Here is an 18,520-nt window from a genome sequence, read left to right on the forward strand (position 1 = left end):
CAAGCTCCCATCTGAATGGATACTGAATTTAGAGTAAGGCTCCGCACCGGCCTGCTCTACCTCATTGCGCCATTTCTGGATTCTAGTATCCTCTTTCTGTAGCTCTCGGATCTCCTCGTACAACTCCGGCTCAACTGTCATATCTCCAACGGTCTCACCTCGTCGGATCATGTAAATCCCCATCTGCCTTAGCTCACCGAACATTCTCACCCTGGATCTGGCACTGGTTAGGGCATGGATAGACTTCCGACTTAAAGAATCGGCTACGACATTCGTCTTCCCTTCATGATAGAGTAAGTCCATGTCATAGTCGCCAATCAACTCGATCCATCTCCTTTGTCTCATGTTCAGCTCCTTCTGAGTATAGATATACTTCAGGCTCTTATGGTCAGAAAATACCTTGAAGGTCGCTCCATAGAGATAATGTCGCCACAATTTAAGAGCAAAAACCACGGCCCCCAACTCTAGATCATGGGTAGGGTAATTCTCCTCATAGGTCTTCAGTTGTCGCGAAGCGTACGCGATTACCTTCCCGTTCTGCATCAACACACACCCCAACCCTTTCTTGGAAGCATCAGTATACACTTCGAAGTTATCATTCCCATCTGGCAAAGCAAGGATAGGAGCTGTGGTTAGGCGCTCTTTGAGTGTTAAGAAATCCTTCTCACAACTCTCATCCCAAACAAACCGGTTCTCCTTCCTCATTAGAGATGTCAATGGTTTTGCTATCTTCGAAAAATCTTTGACAAACCTCCTGTAGTACCCAGCTAGTCCCAAGAAGCTTCGAATTTCGACCACATTCTTTGGGCTCTGCCATCTAGTCACGGCCTCGATCTTGCTAGGATCCACTGACACCCCTTCCTTGGAAATCACATGCCCCAGAAAGACAAATTTCTTCAACCAGAACTCGCACTTACTCAACTTGGCATATAACTAAATCTCTGCCAGAGTTCTTAACACTATCCTGAGATGCTCCTCGTGCTCTTCCTCATTCTTGGAGTAAACCAAAATATCATCGATGAATACAACCACGAACTTGTCCAGGTACGGACTGAACACCCGATTCATCAGGTCCATAAACACAGCTGGCGCATTGGTCAATCCGAAGGGCATGACCACGAATTCGTAGTGTCCATATCTGGTTCTGAATGCAGTCTTAGGGATATCCTCGTTCTTTATCCTCAGTTGATGATAACCCGACCTCAGGTCAATTTTCGAGAATACTCCAGCCCCACTCAATTGGTCAACCAAATCATTGATCCTTGGCAATGGATATCGGTTCTTGATAGTCACGTTATTCAGTCTTCGGTAATCCACACACAGCCTCAAACTCCCATCCTTTTTCTTGATGAATAGGACAGGTGCTCCCCAAGGTGAAACACTGGGTCGAATATAACCCTTCTCAGCCAACTCATCCAATTGCTTCTTTAATTCTTCCATCTCTTTTGGTCCCATACGGTACGGTGGTTTAGAAATAGGTCCAGCTCCCGGCTTTAGATCAATGGAGATGTCCACGTCGCGCTTAGGTGGTAGCCCAGGGATCTCTTCCGGAAATACCCCCTCAAAGTCTCTCACCACAGGTATGTCAGAAATCCTAGGGGTCCCAGACTCTCTATCCCACATCTGACACAAGATCAACTGGTCTCCCTTCCTCAGACTCGATTTTAGGGTGTTTACAGAGATAAATTTGACTTTGGGTTTGATCATGTATCCCTTGTAGGTTACTCTGACTCCCTTAGGTCCTCTCAGAGATATCTTCTTTTGGTAACAGTCAATGAAAGCTTTGTACTTTCCCAACCAATCCATCCTTAAAATCACCTCGAACCCACCCAATGGGAACTCCATAAGGTCACAGTGAAAGACAACCTCTCCAATCTGAATAGGTACACAGGTATAGACTCTATCACAAGGCACAGACTCTCCCGAGGGTACTATAACAGAATCGACCCTTTATCATATGTAGTAAGGTTCAAGGCTCTAACATGCTCCCTAGATATGAATGAGTGTGTGGCACCAGAATCGAATAACACAAAGGTGGGTTTAGAGTTGACAAGAAATATACCAGTCACGACATGTGCATCCTCCTTTGCTGCTTCCTTCCCCATGGCAAAGAGCTTGCCACTGGACTTAGCTCCCGGATCGACTCGATGAAGCGGTATTGGGTTGCTTGTTCCCCTCGTTACGGTTCCTCTGAAATTACCACCCCGCCGGACTGGTTTTGTTGCTACGGTTACGTAGTTGTTGTAGCTTCCTTGATAATCATTTACTTGCCCCAGATCGGGCACCTCCTCCATAGCCGTGTTAGGAGTACGGTAGTTCTTTGTATCCCGATCCCGCTGTCCGAGACCCACTGAACCCAGATGTAGGTGTTCGGAAACCCCCAGATTGGTTTCCTCCAGAACTTCGGCACTCAAATTTCTTGTGTCCCAACTTCCCACACCCGAAACAAGTGACCCTGGACGCATTACCTCCAGTACTAGCACCTCTGAAACCGCCTCCGCTTTGGTTCCTCATCCCCCCAGGAGCACTATTGGTGGTGTATCCACTGAACTTGCCTGAATTCGGCTCCTTGGCCCCAGTATTATCATTGACAGTTTCCGACTTTCTCTTCTCAGCTTTTCCTTTCTTATCCTCCTTGATCTGCTTGGAGAGCCTTTCAGCAGCACCAGCCCTCAGATAGATGTCCTGAACGGTGGTAGGTGGAGCTGCCGTGAGTCTCTTTTTTATATCCACCGTCAAACCCCTCTCAAACCTCATAGCCAGCATGGTCTCGTTCTTTGCAAATTCATCGATATATGAAGCCAAAAGTCGGAACTTCCTATGGTATTTTTCCACTGTCATGTCCTCTGTCATCTTAAACGTATCGAACTCCTCCCTCAGCTTAGCTTTCCTGAACTCTGGCATGAACTGGTCCGTTAATATGACTTGAAATTCTAACCAAGACACGTATCCTTCCTCAATATCCCTAGCAACATGTCGAATCTCCGCCTTGTTCCTATTCCACCACTCCCCAGCTGTAGCCCTGAGGTAATGTGCAGCTTGGTCTACTTGCAGCTCTTCAGGACAAGCTATCAGCTCGAATAGGTTGGTGAACTCCTGACACCAATCTCCCAGCAAGTGAGGTTCCCCCTCTCCAGTGAAGATGGTAGGGTTATGCCTCGCCACTATTGTACTCATCTTAGAGGGTCCATTCTTTTAGCCTTTATGGCCACATTCTCAGCCAGTAGTCGGTCTAACTCTTCCTGGGTGATGTTTACAGCCGTGTTCCTTTTTGGAGGCATGACTACAAGAGAATTTTAGGAATTAGCTGCAACACAAAATCACCTTGGCAATTCTAGCCAATTCTATCACTCTTATCCTACTTGTCTATCTAGCATGGTTTAGGGGTCACATAACCGCATATCATTAGACATAGCCTTCTAACACAACTTTATAGAGGTATAAGTATAAATCAACCTTAAAACATGCAAAGTAATATGCCACAACCTCCTACCAACTCTTTATGCAACAACCAACATATCAATCAGTTAACACTTAGGCAACGATATATGATGTTATGCTCAACATCATGCAGCTTCTCTACCCTTCCTCTCATTTGCACTCAGGGTTCCCGGGTCAAACTGAGAGGGCCAATGGTTCGGTGTGAGGGGGCCCCTAACTCATCCCTTACCTTTAGTGTGCTCCTAACAGTTTTGTCCCGGGGTTCATTTTATTTAGACTCTTCCTATATTCATTGGATTCATTGGTTTAGGCCTTAGGATCGTTCGCTCTGATACCACTTTGTAACACCCCCATTTATTTAAGGGCCTGAACTAGGACTCCTCAGATAAAGAAGGGTGTTACCATCTCGGGACTCCGAGGCAGTAGATAACAAAGAGAAAGATAAACAATACTTTAAAAGTTTATAATGTTTACAACGGAAATAAAACATGTCTTAAATAGAAAATAAAGTCTGACGACTAAACAAAACAAAAGTGGGCTAGCTCTAAGTCAGGTGATCCATGCTCTCTCCCTTCCAGCTCCCAATGTCTCAACAACCTGTTAATCTGCTCCCCATTAAAAGGATCATCACAGGCATACACGAATACACAGGGTCAACCGCGAGGTTGAGAAGGGAATACGATATAATAAAGAATGCAATGCTATGCTCCTCCATTCAACTCCATCACACACATCCCCGGCACGCCCAGCCATACCGATCCCCGGTAGACTATATATATCGACTGTAGTCGATCTGCCAGCTCACAGCTGAGGACACCAGGGCAAGTCCTGCAGAACCCGCCTGGGCCTTAATCACAATAATCTCATCTCCTCCAACTCCAACTCCGATGCAAATGCAATGTATGAAACGTATGAAACAATAATGCTGAACAAGCTAAATAAGATAATCAGATATGTCATATAATCACCAAACATTGCCAACTCTTTATAATCGTAAGAATTCAATCAGTGTATTCCCCTACCTCAGTACTGCAGACAAAAAGTCGGGTGCTCAGTAATATTCCACAACAAATTCGCCCTCTGAAAGATAAATCGATGATAAACAATTACTTAAACCATTCCCGTTCCCAAAATAGAAAGTTACTAAAAATAGAAGCTTCTTAAAATGGAAAGTTTCCTTAAATGGAAACTTTCCCGATCTAACAGTTTTTCCCTATTTTACCAACCCGACTCAAACCCGACTCTAAACATTTAAATAACTCGGGAATTAATTAGCTAAATAAGAGTACGATATAATAAATGATAAAACAGTTATACGATTAAAAGAATCGAAACAACACAACTAATCCTATCAACCCGTCTCCTACAACCCGCACCTTCACTCTCTCTCACACCCCTCACGTGCCGCCTTAAACCACCACGAACACCACCAGGTTTGCTCCCTTCTTCGACCCTACCACCAACAACCGACCCCAGCCTGGTCGACTGCCGCCGGTGAGTCGAACCAGAGCCGTCTTTTGGCCTGGTTCACCACCGTGCCTCACCAAACACCCCCCTGTCCTCGACTCACAACCACCGCAGCCATCCCCTACCCTCTTCCAAACCACCACAGCCCTGCTCGCCGTCAGACCAAGCACCCAGACACCGTGACACCAACATTTCGACCTCCCCTGAGTCCACGGTGGTGCCACCCCAACCTAAGCATCTAAAACCCGCCTGAAAACCCCCTGCTAACACCCGTGTGATCTACCCTGTCAATAACACCTCTCGCCGCCAATTCTGCCGCCAAGAACCTCCCTAACCGCCACCAATAGAGACGACCCAAACCACCCAATACCATATCCCCGACACCAGCCACCAACACCCCCTCCCTGAGTCACGACACCACAAACAAACCCCCTACAGAAAACGAAAATAAAAGAGAAAGTTGCACCCATACCTTTTTCCGCCACCTCAACAGCCACCAGGGTTAACTATGGACGTCGACAACCACCCTAAGGCCCTCCTTGCTGCTCCGACAACACCCACACTCACTCTCCCTCTCTCGTTTTGTGTGTTTGTTGGGAAATGTGCCGCTGAAAATGATAGGCGGGTGAGGGAGTGAGGTTTTGTAGGGTTAGGGTAGAATTAGGTTAAACTTAGGTTAATTGGTTATATGGGTCATGGGTAAATGGGCTTGGATCGACGGGTAAATGGGTAAGTGTAGTAAAAGAATTAGTTGACGTGATTCGTTCAGTTAAACCCGTCTTAACAAGATTACGATAACTCGATCTTACGATATCAATACGACTAAACAATTAACTCGACTCAATTAACGATATAAAAAATACGGAGTATTACAACTTTCTTGGTTGTATATATGATGGCATGAGTGCCTTTGCTGCTGGGTTGTTTTATTTGCACCTGCATGTTAGCTTTTGACATGTTTGGTAGATGACAGTTTGCGCCGTCATGCTGCCGAAATTTACATAGAACATACATTTGTACACATGGCCTAAATTAGCACAAAACGATGACTCAAAAATGAAAAAAAAAAAATTGGCCGGAAATGAAAATTCAAAAATTTGGTCGGAAATGACCGGACGGTAGGGAGGGTTACCCCCTAAAAAAAGAAAAAATAAAAAACATATAAGTTTGAAACGTAATGTGGAAGGAGAGTGAAATGATTCCCCAAAAAAGAAAATTAAAAATAAATGTATAAGTTTGAAAATGAGTAAATTAAATTAAATAAAAAATTTTAAAAAAAAGATATAGGTTTGAAAAAGTGAATAAATTAAATTAAATTAGTGACATGATTCCCCAAAAAAGAAAATTAAAAAGAAATGTATAAGTGTGCTAAAATGACGAAAATGTCGATATCGTCTCGAAATGCGTGCCCGTGTAATTAGGAAATACGAAATATGGCAACCTAACGTATTTACCAAAATAATAACCCGTATGAATAGGAAATTATTCGTTGAGGAATTTAGGAAAGATCCAACGCGGAAAATCACAGAAAGAAGGCTGAGGAAAAGGCGCAGCAAGAGCTGCGTCCCTTCGAAGAGGCGCAGCACCTGTTCCCAGTGCATCCGTCCTGACGGATTTTAGGAAACAGCTTTGAGTATAAATAGAGACGTCGAGGGAGGTTTTATTCACATAATTCTTCCGTCTTTCTTCGTCTTATTACACAAAGCTCCCAAAATAAGGATATATCATGAATACTCTTGAAATTAGTCTAAAAGATTGGACAAATGAGTTCTCTAATGTGGAGAAACACAACATGGGTGCTTATAACTTTGGATCGCTTTTGAGCTTGAACTTGATCAATGATGTGAATCGCAAGCGGAAGTCTTAACTTGTACTAGCAAATAGACGAAGGATCCGAATGCACTAGGTGCAACCCGATCAATCCGTATATTCGTAGCGAGATTTGAATGAAAAAGAAGGGATATTTGTCGTACCTAGACCTATAGCTATGTCAATGGGTGAATTGTTTGATACTCGTCAAACAATCCGACTTAAACTTAGGATCACGTCCCTTGTTCAAGCAAGGTGCAAAATCGCGTTTCGACCTCTTAAGCCAAACTACTCGTGTAACAACACAAAAAGACAAGAAAAGTTTTAGAGAATACTCTCAAGTTTTTACTTCAAATTGGATGATAAACAAATGAGGACTACAAGCCTTATATAGGTCGAAATCCTTGATGCCCAAGGCTAGTCTTTAATGCCTTGTTGTGAATTCTGGGCTATGTGGAAGAACTAGGCAAGACTAAACCAAAAACTAGGTAAGACCTTTGTAAAAACTAGGCTATGACAAAAACTAGGTTAGCTTATTCCATGCATTTGGTCTTGCCCATTTTCGAGGTCCATCCCTTTCTCCACACGGTTTTACCCGTCCCATTGGCGGGTGAACATGCACTTTTCTCGACTCTTATTCGAACCGATCAATGCTTGGTGACTGGGGTTGTCTTGGTTGCTTGTTTCGAGAATTATTTCATCAAGGTGATTCGTATTCACATCAATTCCTCCCCCTTTGAAAGGAATTGTCCTCAATTCTGCAATCCCATTATCCTCGATGTAAGGAGAGAGGTCACCCACATTGAAAGTGGCGTGGACACCGTAGTCTCCTGGGAGTTAGACCTTGTAGGCATTGTCTCCATACTTCGAAATCACCTTGTAAGGACCTTCTGCGCGTGGCATGAGTTTGTTCTTTCGTTTGCCCGGGAATCGTTCTTTCCTTAGATGCACCCAAACCAAATCTCCTTCCCTGAAAACTCTTGGTGGGAGGGTTTTGTTGGCTCTTTGTTTGTATACCTCATTGACGGACTCAATTCTGGAGCGAACTTGCTCATGTAGTTTAATCATGGATTTTACCTTTTCTTCCGCGCTTTTGTGGACTAGCTCGCCCTCGGGTAAGGGAATGAGATCGAGTGGTAGGTAGGGATTTATGCCATACACGATCTCAAAAGGAGAGTGCTTCGTTGCGTATGATGGAGACCTGTTGTAGGCAAACTCGGCATGAGCGAGTTTTATATCCCAATCCTTCTGAGTCTAGTTCACGAGGCCACGTAGTAATACCCCAAGAGTGCGGTTTGTCACTTCCGTTTGACCATCGGTTTGAGGATGGTGAGAGGTACTAAATAACAGTTTGGTACCCACCTTCTTCCACAGAGTGTTCCAAAAATAGCTCAAGAACCTTGAGTCACGATCGGAGACTATCATCCTTGGGACTCCATGAAGGCGGAGTATTTCTTGAAAGTACAAGTCGGCCACGTTGTTAGCGTCATCTGTCTTGTGACATGCAATAAAATGGGCCATCTTGGAAAATCGATCCACTAAGAGCATGATCGCGTCCTTACCCCTTTGGGTTCGTGGTAGAGCAACAATAAAGTCCATGGACGCGTCTTCCCATGGTCGGTTAGGGATAGGTAAGGCGTGTACTCCCCTGGCTTGAAGGTACTCTTTACAACGTGACAAGTGACACACTTACGAATCACATCTTGCACGTCCATCAGTACTCGAGGCCAATAGACATGCTCTTTAAGGACCTCCATTGTCTTAGTGACACTAAAATGTCCACCAAGTCGTCCCCCATGAGCTTCTCGTACCAATAACTCCCGGACTTGATGCTTTGGTACACACAGCTGATTTCTTTTGAAAAGAAATCCATCTTGAGTTATGAACTCGCCTTGGGGTCCTGTTTGGCATATCCTAAACATTTCACCAAAGTCGGGATCAGTTTCGTAGTAATCTTTCAAGGTCTCGAATCTAAGTAGGCGAACATCAAGCACGTTCAGTAAAGAGTAGCGTCGGGAAAGAGCGTCGGCCACCACATTGCTTTTGCCATCCTTATATTTCAAAGAGAAATGAAAGGATTGAAGAAATTCAACCCATTTGGCATGTCTTAAGCTCAACTTCTGCGGCCCATTAATGTATTTTAAGGATTCATGGTCCGAATGTAGAATGAAGTGATTTGGGAGAATATAGTGGCTCCAATGGTTGAGTGCTCTCACTATGGCGTAGAACTCCTTATCATATGTGCAATACTTCAGCCGAGCTCCACTTAGCTTCTCGGAAAAATAAGCAATGGGTCGCTTTCCTTGGACCAACACAGCTCCAATTCCAACACCGCTCGCATCACACTCTACCTCGAAGGGTTGAGTAAAATCGGGAAGTGCTAATATCGGTGCTTCACAAAGCCGTTGGATAATCGTCTCGAAAGCCTTTTGAGCAGCCTCGGTCCATACAAATGTTCCCTTTTTTAAACACTCGGTGATGGGACTTGTGATGGTGCTGAAATCTTTTATGAATCTTCGATAGAACGAAGCAAGTCCTTGGAAAGACCAAACCTCTGTGACGGACTTAGGCGTAGGCCATGACTTAATGGCCTCGATCTTTGCTTGGTACACTGAAACTTCATCTTTAGAAACCACATAGCCGAGAAATATGCACTCTCGACCAAGAATGAACATTTCTCCTTATTTCTATATAGCTTTTGTCCTCGGAGAGTTTCGAACACTTTGCGAAGGTGTTCGAAGTGATCTACTTTGCTTTGACTGTAAACCAAGATATCATCAAAATAAACAACCACAAATTTTCCCAAGAATGGTTTGAGTACCTCGTTCATGAGCCACATGAAAGTACTCGGAGCGTTGGTTAACCCGAATGGCATGACCGTCCATTCGTACAACCCATGTTTGGTCTTGAATGCAGTTTTCCATTCGTCACCTTCCCGCATTCGTATCTGATGATAGCCACTCCTCAGGTCGATCTTAGAAAAGATCTCAGAGCCATGCAACTCATCAAGCATGTCATCATGTTCCTGCTTATCATGCTCGCTCAATTGCAATTAGGACCAGGCTTTACATGGTGGACTTCCCTCGAGTTTGCAATTATTGGGAAAACAAATTGAAGAGTGAAGATGGCCTCTTAATTAGATGGATCGTACCATGGTGGCATCTCAAGTTTGTCACTCGAGTATCTTCTCTGGATCCTACCCGGTCTGTTCGCTTTCCCGGCCCTGAGTTTATGATTTACATAGATGGGCTTTAGGTTGTCCACGAATTTCTCTACGAGGGTGGCTTCATCCGGACGTTCAACAAGTTGAGTACTAGTCTACCTCCACCGACTTAGGAAGTCGGTGAAACCTTCTTTGTCAATTTGGGTAAGAACTTCTAAAGTGCGCATGTTGACTTGGATTTCAGCATTATCCGCATATTGTTTAGCAAACTCGATTGCGGCATCATCCCAGGTAGCGATTTTCTTATGCTCTAGCGAATATATCCATTGTTTTGGGATGGTGTCAAGAGATGAAGGAAAGATCCTTAAGGACATCTCGGGTTTAATGCCTTTGATAGACATGTAATCCTTGAAGGCACAGATATGGTTCAAAGGGTTTTCATGCCCCTTGAATTTAGGGATATCCGTCATGTTGAAGTTCGTTGGCAACTTGGAACTCACAGCCTCATATTTGCGATTGTTCTCCCTATAAATGTCATCCCCTTTAAGGTACATCAATTGTTCTTCCAAGTATTGGAGTCGTTTCTCAGCTGCAGTCATACCTATGGGAGGGTTTTCGTCGCCGAAGTTGTTCCCAAATTCGTCAGACACTTCACTTTCTCGAGGAGGCATCCTTGTTTCCACGGCATATATTCGGCCCTCAATGGTGTCAAGGCGATCATACACTTGGTCTTGAGTAACTTGGAGACGAGCTAGTGCGGCTAGGATTTGATCATTACCATTCTGGAGTTGGTTGAAGTTCACGTCGCTTGTCTCAGGCATCTTGGAAACTAAATAAGAGATCGACGACGAATCAAAACACTATCGACCATTCTAGCACACTTACTCGAAAAGAAATGTTTTAACTCGTGAAGTGGGAGTGTGCCACTTGTGTCAAGTGAGTTTTGAGGAAATGACAAAGTTTTAAAAAATGTCGGTCCTAGTCAACTTTAGTGTAGTTGTAGGAGTGGACTCGAAGTGAGGTTTTGAAATGGGTTTTCAGGCCCGAATTTTGACTTGACAATTGGACAAAGTTTCGACTGATTTTGCGGTAATATTAGGCCCAGGTTTCGAAAATTTTACATTTTGAAGAAGGATTTTGATTTTACAAAAAAATCGTCATGGTTTGTTTTAGAAATGGTGATCACATATGGTACAAACATTATATAAGCATTATAACGGGATGCTGAGTGCATTTAAAAGGATTTTGGTTTAAAGGGTGGGTTGCCATACCGAACAATTAAACCTGAAGTCTGCGGAGAGGCTCGTACCAAACAGGAGTAAGGCCGATTCCTAGTTCATTTCCTCAAGTAGTGAAAGTCCTTGATACAAACAACAGTAAGTACCATGGTATGGATGACGTCAATCGCTATCCATCCTTAGGCCCACATAAGAATTAGGACCGTTTAGACGGGACGATTAGTCGAATGGGTTGAGTTGGGCCTAGAAAGGCCGAATAAACGATCTAGGAAGACCGAGTTATGAAAACCGACAATTATCTTGTACAAAATATTCCCTAACCCTGTTCAAGTTTTACCCTTTTGGGTACATGTAAGTGTATTACTCCGCAGCGGAGTCGCCAAACTGTGGACTTGGGCCAACGGGGGCGCTTGGGAAACAAGCGTTTGCATTTGTGGAGTCACCACCAATTTATTGTGGAAAATTGGAAACCGTTCGAATACCTCGTGTCATGTCAAGACACAAAGTAGTGACATGAACACCAAGAACTCGTTACCCTTAGCATTCTATGTCTAGAATGACTCTCGTGGATGCCAATGAACACGGATGTTCACAGAGATCTGGAGTAAGGGGTGAGGTTATGTATTAGGAAGCTCTTTTGATGGAACACCGAATCCCGCCCGCCTCAATAGCGGCCTCTACTAATGATTAGGGAAGATTGTCTATACTCGATATATTGTCGATTATATGCATGCAATGCAACATCCAACGTTTTAATCCTAACATGTGAGAATTAGACTAAGTCGGTGAACACGTAATTTAACATACAATTAATGTCAAAGTAGGAATTTAGATCGATTGCATGTGAAAGCATACAAACAATACAATAAAAGAAATACAATAAAAATACAATAAAGGAAAATTACAATAATTACATCGGATTTAATGATTTATGTCGAAAATACTTTTAAAAAGGATAATTTTAGAAAAGAAAGAATAAGTAAGTAAACGAACATGAATTAGGGTGATAATACGAATAATAGTCAATTAATACGTAATTAATAAACTAAGTCGAGGCAAAACGGGTGTTCAGAGATAGAAATCAACCAGGAACAGGCGCAGCAGAGCTGCGTCCCTTGGAAGAGGCGCAGCAGTTGCTGCGTCTGTTCCTTGGCCCAGTTCTGGCTGTTAAGCCGGAATTGCAAGTCGTTAATATTCGTTGGTGATTTTAATGATCGATTATGAATAATTGACTCGGATGAAAGTGATTAGCAGGTTATTTACATGTGAATAAGGGTCATAAAAACAATAAACATGGATGAAACTAATTAGAACTAATTATTGGGAGATTAAAAGGATTAGTAATGAATTAAACAAACTAATTAGGTTAAATTAAGGATGAATCAGTGACGGATATGATAAATAACAGATGAAAATATATCAAAGATCGAATTCCAGAGACTCTGAAGAGTCTATCACACCCGAAATACTCGAGAGGGGGGGGGGGGGGGTGAATTGAGCATTTAAAAATTATGCCTACTTTTTATTTTATATCAAGGTAATTAATTACTTAAAGTTTATTGATTAAACTTTAACTAATTAACTAAATGATTATGAACGTAACGAAATGACTGAAATGAAAATTGCAAGGACACACGATATTTGAAGTGGTTCAGCTTCACACGTCGAAGCCTACGTCCACTATTCTCGATTAATAATTTTAGTACCTTACTCCGGATTACAAAATTATCAACCCAACTCGTATAGTTAACTCAAACTATAACTCGATTTGAATATCACTAGATATTCGATTTTGACTATCTTAAGTTATTAAGAAAGCAGTTGATTGTTCTTCTAAGTGTTCACACAACTGAACGAGTAAGAAACAATATGAAGTACTATTATCTTATGACGTAACCTTAAGAAAGATAAGCAATTTAAAGAGCACGACTTTTCGCAATATTTTGAAAAACAAAACAATAAGACAGTGAAGAATTAAACTCAAATATCTTTTGCAAAGATTGTTGTATTTCGAAAAGCTTGCTTAAATAAGGAATGATCAAGTGTATTTATAATAGAAGAGAGAACTAGGGTTTGCACGAAACCCTAGGATGCTGTGAGATAGGCGGCAAGAGATAATTCCTTATCTCTTTCCTAATTTAATCCAAGATATTATAGTTTAGGTAAATAAGATAAAAGTAAATCTTATTTGTTTTCTAAAACTATATCTTTAAGATGTTTAAATAAGTAAACAAATCAAATCATATAATATTAAGATAGGAAAATATCTTATATAAATATAAGCTAGATTTGATTAGATGGATTACTTATGCACAACAACTCACACGACCCAACAATTTACAGCTCATAGCCGAAACCCTAGGCCCGTGCTCATCTTGGATAAATTCCTCTCTTCTTGGATTAGGGTTAGGTTAAATAGACTAGCAAACCCTAGGTAGCATGACGACCCATAAGTCGTTTTACTAACCAATAGAGATATGCAAGTTATCCATTATAACAACCCATATATTAACTCTACTATAGATACACATGATTTGGAAATATGTTTAAAAGAATTTTATCCTTTGAAAATTGATTTTAAAACTATTAAAATCGTGCCATTAAAATGCTAACTAAAGTTATAGTAGAAACAGCTATAACTTTAAGTTTGGTAAGTAAAGTTATAGGTGAAATAGCTATAACTTTACCTTCCCAATATTCATATCTTAAGATACCGTCATTATATGAAGACCAATACTAACTAATCTTCCTGGAGATCTTCAGTGATAGGATCTTCTCTTTATCTTGACTAAAAGCTCTTCATCTTGAGCTTTGTTAAAGACTTGATCTAGCCTTTTGCTTGAGTGATCATCATACTTGAAACTTGTTACAGCTGCTATGATGCTTTAAGAATCTTCAATGTTATAGCTCAAGCTGCTATAACATTACTTGAATGATGCCTCACAAATCGTCAATGTTGTAGCTAAGAATGCTATAACATTACTTGCTAACTTGTAAACCTAAGTTAATCTAACAAAGACTAAACAAACGATAACGAGCAAGAGTTTATATAAAACGAGGCACGCACTTGTCATTATCAAAACTTAATCATATATCTATATGGTCCAACAAATTCCCCCTTTTTGATGATGACAAGTCTCTTAAGATGTGTGACTAAGTGTAAGTTCCCCCTCAACATAATACTATAAAAGTCATAGACAGTTGAACGCAAGAACAATCACTTATATACAAAATAAAGCATCTATGGACCTTAAGAGATTAAAGGTTCCGACAAGGAGCAAGCTTAGGCAAATACTTAAGTCACAAGAATTTTCTTCCCCCTCTTGACATCATCGAAAAGACGAGAACAGACATAAAATAACTAGAATAATATAAGTCGATACAAGCATTAAACATGCAAATAAAGATTATAAAAGAAGAAAATAATCTGCATAAGCATGTCATATAGAAAATAATTGTACTACAAACCAAGCTAGTCTAATTGCCAATTGGGCCGAATAAGAAACAAGTGTATAAGCCATATGGGCCGAATGAAAAGCAAGCCAAAATGGGCCGAATTAGACAATTATTCAAAATATAAAGTCTAACAAAAGAAAGGCAAGGAAAATATGAGGACTGGTTTAAGGGTAGTCACGTTTCACGACACTGGGGTTCACATAACTGGGATGGGTCCTAAACTCAAGAGAGTCATGAGGATCAAAGCATGAGCGGACCTGGTTAGCTTGTGCCGTTAGACACCGCTCAAAATTAAGCACTTTCAAAGACAAGGCTTGGGTAGCCTCGTAAACAACCCGCATATCCTCATGCATAGCCTTCCCTTCACGCCATAATGCCCCACCTTGACTAGCTAAGTTAGCTAATGAACTAGAATGACAAACACACTCCTTGGCCGCCCTAGCCACATCCTTAGCCATAGCATCAACCTCAGCTTCTAACCCATGCAAATAAGACAAGACTTCACCAAGATCTGAACCTTTCGAACCCGAAGCCCCATTCTTGTCTTGTCCCAAACCCGAGACCAACTCCGCAACCATCTTATTTTGTGCATCCATTTTCTCACAAATACTTGGCATAAATGATTCCAATTTTTGTTCAACAACCGAGACCACATCCGATGATTTCTCCACCACATTCCCATTTGCCAAAAACACCAAATCGGGTGCAATGGCACCCATCTTCATCAATTTAAGATGAGTGTCACACATCTCATCTTTCACCTTTAGACCATAGCTATAAATCGCAATCACCCCTTTTTGTTCCAAAAGCGGAGAGACCCACATTCCATACGGCAAATCCAAAGTAGTATAAAACTTTTTCTCAGTGACACAAATACTTGTTTGAACGATTTTATGAAACACAAGACGAGAAAGACTAACTTTGGACCCTTCAAGCAACTTATACAACAACACCACCTCATAACTCGACAATTTATCACGACCACCCCTCCTTGGAACAACCGTGTTCCAAAAGAAATTAAGAAAGAATTTCAATTTTGGGGTAAACGACCCCGCAAGAATGTTACTTGACCCCGTAGCATCAACATTAAACGACTTCTTAATTTTAAGCTTTTCTTTCTCCGTCACATCTCCCCACTCCGCACTTGGATTTATTCTGATCCCAAAATCAGGGACCGAAAACAGAGTACAAAAATCGCCAAGGGAGATTTTGACTTCGGAATAATTCACCACCGCATGCAACACATTATTTTTGATGGAGACGGAAGAGTAAAATTGTATTACCTCAATAGGATAAACCGGAACAACAAAAGAACAAACTTTCTTCCATTCTTGAAAATTCAAGAAATCCTTAAGAAATTGCAAAGCTTCGATTTTTCCATACCATTTGTCGGAATAGAAACGACCACCATGAATACCGTACCACATAGCATAGTTGACATGGGTTCTTTCATCCGCGGCGAGTTGAAGCTTATCAAGCCCCATTGATGTTGCATTCGGCATATACTATCGAAACATTATCCTTTGATGACCTTCTTGAGTAGCTACAACCTCGGTCTCTTCCACCGAATCTTCAAACCCTACGGCCTTGTTTTCCCTTAATTTAACTTTCGTCTTTTCCCTTCTAAGTTAGGATCAACCCGGTTATGATCAGGGTTAGTTGGTTTTTGGTTTGATGAAGGTGAGGGAGATTTGAGAGGAACATAGGTTTGTTGTATGATGGTTTGGAGGACCCGGTCCGAGTTGTGGACCGAGTTGAGGGCGAGTGGATTCGAGTTGAGGGAGGAGTCATGGTGATTATTGGATTTTGGAGGTTGAGTGTGTAGAAAAGTCTAAAGGAAAGTCTTTGGGTTTTGTGTGTGATTGTGACGGTAGGAGGTGAGTGTTTATGGGAGTAGTAAATCAATTATGGTAAAAGAGTTTTAAGGGAAATAGGAAAGTGGAGGTGGCGTGTGGAGGTAGGTAAGTTTTTCTCTCTCTTTTTTTTTTATATAATTACCATAAGATACACATGTGGTTAGGGTGGATTTTTAAAGAGATATGATAAGATATGGTAAGATATGACAAGAGTTATAAAGTTGTGAGGAATTTTGGTTAAGGCAAGAAACTGGAAGCAATTGGTTACGACTTTTTGTTTTGTAATAAAACTTAAGATATACATGACTAGAAAATTGAATATTCTCATAATATAATATAACATTTGACATAAATAAACTTGCAACAAAAAATACGGACACAGTCATAAAATCTCCATATGTAGATGAGGATCTTCACTAGGCATCCCTCCAAATTGACTTCTCTCAACTAATTGTATGAATGCGGATTTGGCAATGAAATTACCGGTTAAGTGAGGTGGTGTTGGAGTACCATTTGGTAGGTTCTCCTCGGTTGGTACAAAATGAGATGAAAATTTAGGCATTGTGGGTTGATTTTGTGGTTGGTTTTGAATTGGGTTCTCCTCTCCTTCTCTTGGAAAAGGGTTGGCGAACTCAACACTCTCCGATTGGACAACACCAATGTCCACAAGTTCTTTAATACCCAAACTTGTTGAAGTCCCTCTAACGGTTCTTCTAATGTTGGTCCAGGTTCTTTCAATCTCGGGATCAATAGGCAAAGGTCTACCTTGTGATCTCCTAGACATGCAAAAAGCAAACAACTAGAAAACAATTAAAACTTACCTTGAGGAGTTTTACTTCCCCAAGGTTAAGAAAGACACATCTAAAAACAACAAATGATAACAACTCAATTGAACATTGTCCCCACCAACGGCGCCATTTTTGATTCGGTTTAAAACTTTGTCGTCTAAGCTAACCGTTTAAAACAATATTTATAATCTTAACTAACTACTCTTAGTAGAGTGTTATGTAAAGGTCGGATCCCAAAGGACAGGTATTCAATCAAGTTATCTGTTGTAGAGAGCTATGTCTTTGGGTGTCACAAATTGGGTTGAGATTGAGGGTGGTGAACTAAACTACTTAATAACAAATGTAAAGAAATGAAAGCAAAACAAATAAAGTAAACGAATAGAGTTTGTAAACAATTGATTAAGGAACTAGGATGTCATGTGTTTATAGGGGATTCATTGTGGTGATCATACAAACATGTTTACATAGATGCAAGCAAATTATTGTTGTAGTAGAATCGAGTTAGTTTATTTCTTACAATTCCTAGGAAGATTTGGGTCCCGGTGCCGAGTTATTCAAGATTGTATAACACCTACAAGTCGACTTAGTTTCTTCCTATTCAACTATATGCATGGTCTAACAAGCCATAAGTTAGTTTATATCTTACAAGTCTTGTTGAATGGATAAGAGATTCATGCAAGGCTGTCAATCAAGCAATTCATCAAGCATAAAATGTGTATAAGTTGAAAATACAACAAGCAAGCATTCTTTATGAAAGCATATTAGATTAAGTATGGATCTACCCTCATGTTTTAATTCCCCTAATCCCCCATTAACCCTAGCTAGGAGACTACTCACTGATGGTCATGGTAAACATGCTAATAAGGGTGTCAATCATATTGACAAGGTTAAACATGGTGAATGAGTAAAGCAATAATTAATTAAGCAAAGGGTAAAAGAGATTATACCAACTTAAGGATGATCCAAATAATAAGCAAAGAATAATAGAAGAACACTTGATGAATGATGAAAGAGTTGTCAAGTCTTCAATAAACCCCAAATGGTCTTCAAATTACCCAACTAAATCTAAGAACACTTAAATGATTAATGAGGAATTATGATTTGATTAATATTGAATTGAGTAAATATAACTTGATTAATAAGATCTATTAAGCTAACTTGGTAAATTAACTTGATTAGTAATATGCAAAACATGATGATTAATCCCCTAACACAACGGGGTATTTATATTAAGTACAAATATTAGAGTAACTAAGGGCTTAAATGACTATTAAGTCCCTAAGAAGGAGATTAGTGCCTTGC

At 40.9% G+C, this 18,520-nt stretch overlaps 1 protein-coding gene across 1 annotated transcript; it reads right to left on the reverse strand.

Moving 5' to 3' along the window:
- Positions 1-933: 933 nt before the first annotated feature.
- LOC141641024 (uncharacterized) lies at positions 934-3,177 on the reverse strand. Its single transcript, XM_074449701.1, has 3 exons — positions 2,469-3,177; positions 2,268-2,350; positions 934-1,875 (listed from the first exon to the last, which is right to left on the reverse strand). The coding sequence occupies exons 1-3, from the start codon at positions 3,175-3,177 to the stop codon at positions 934-936; spliced, it is 1,734 nt and encodes a 577-aa protein (XP_074305802.1).
- Positions 3,178-18,520: the final 15,343 nt, after the last annotated feature.

This window comes from Silene latifolia, chromosome 2 (genome assembly GCF_048544455.1).
Source record: "Silene latifolia isolate original U9 population chromosome 2, ASM4854445v1, whole genome shotgun sequence".
NCBI classification, from domain to species: Eukaryota; Viridiplantae; Streptophyta; class Magnoliopsida; order Caryophyllales; family Caryophyllaceae; genus Silene; species Silene latifolia.

Excerpts from the sequence above, each read along its gene's own strand:
- LOC141641024 (XM_074449701.1), bottom strand. The coding sequence starts at position 3,177 with ATGAGTACAATAGTGGCGAGGCATAACCCTACCATCTTCACTGGAGAG. Across the intron at positions 2,351-2,468 it reads CAGAGGTGCTAGTACTGGAG|TGGGTCTCGGACAGCGGGAT; the intron begins GTAATGCGTCCA and ends ATCTGGGTTCAG. Across the intron at positions 1,876-2,267 it reads AGGTGCCCGATCTGGGGCAA|ATTGGAGAGGTTGTCTTTCA; the intron begins GTAAATGATTAT and ends GTACCTATTCAG.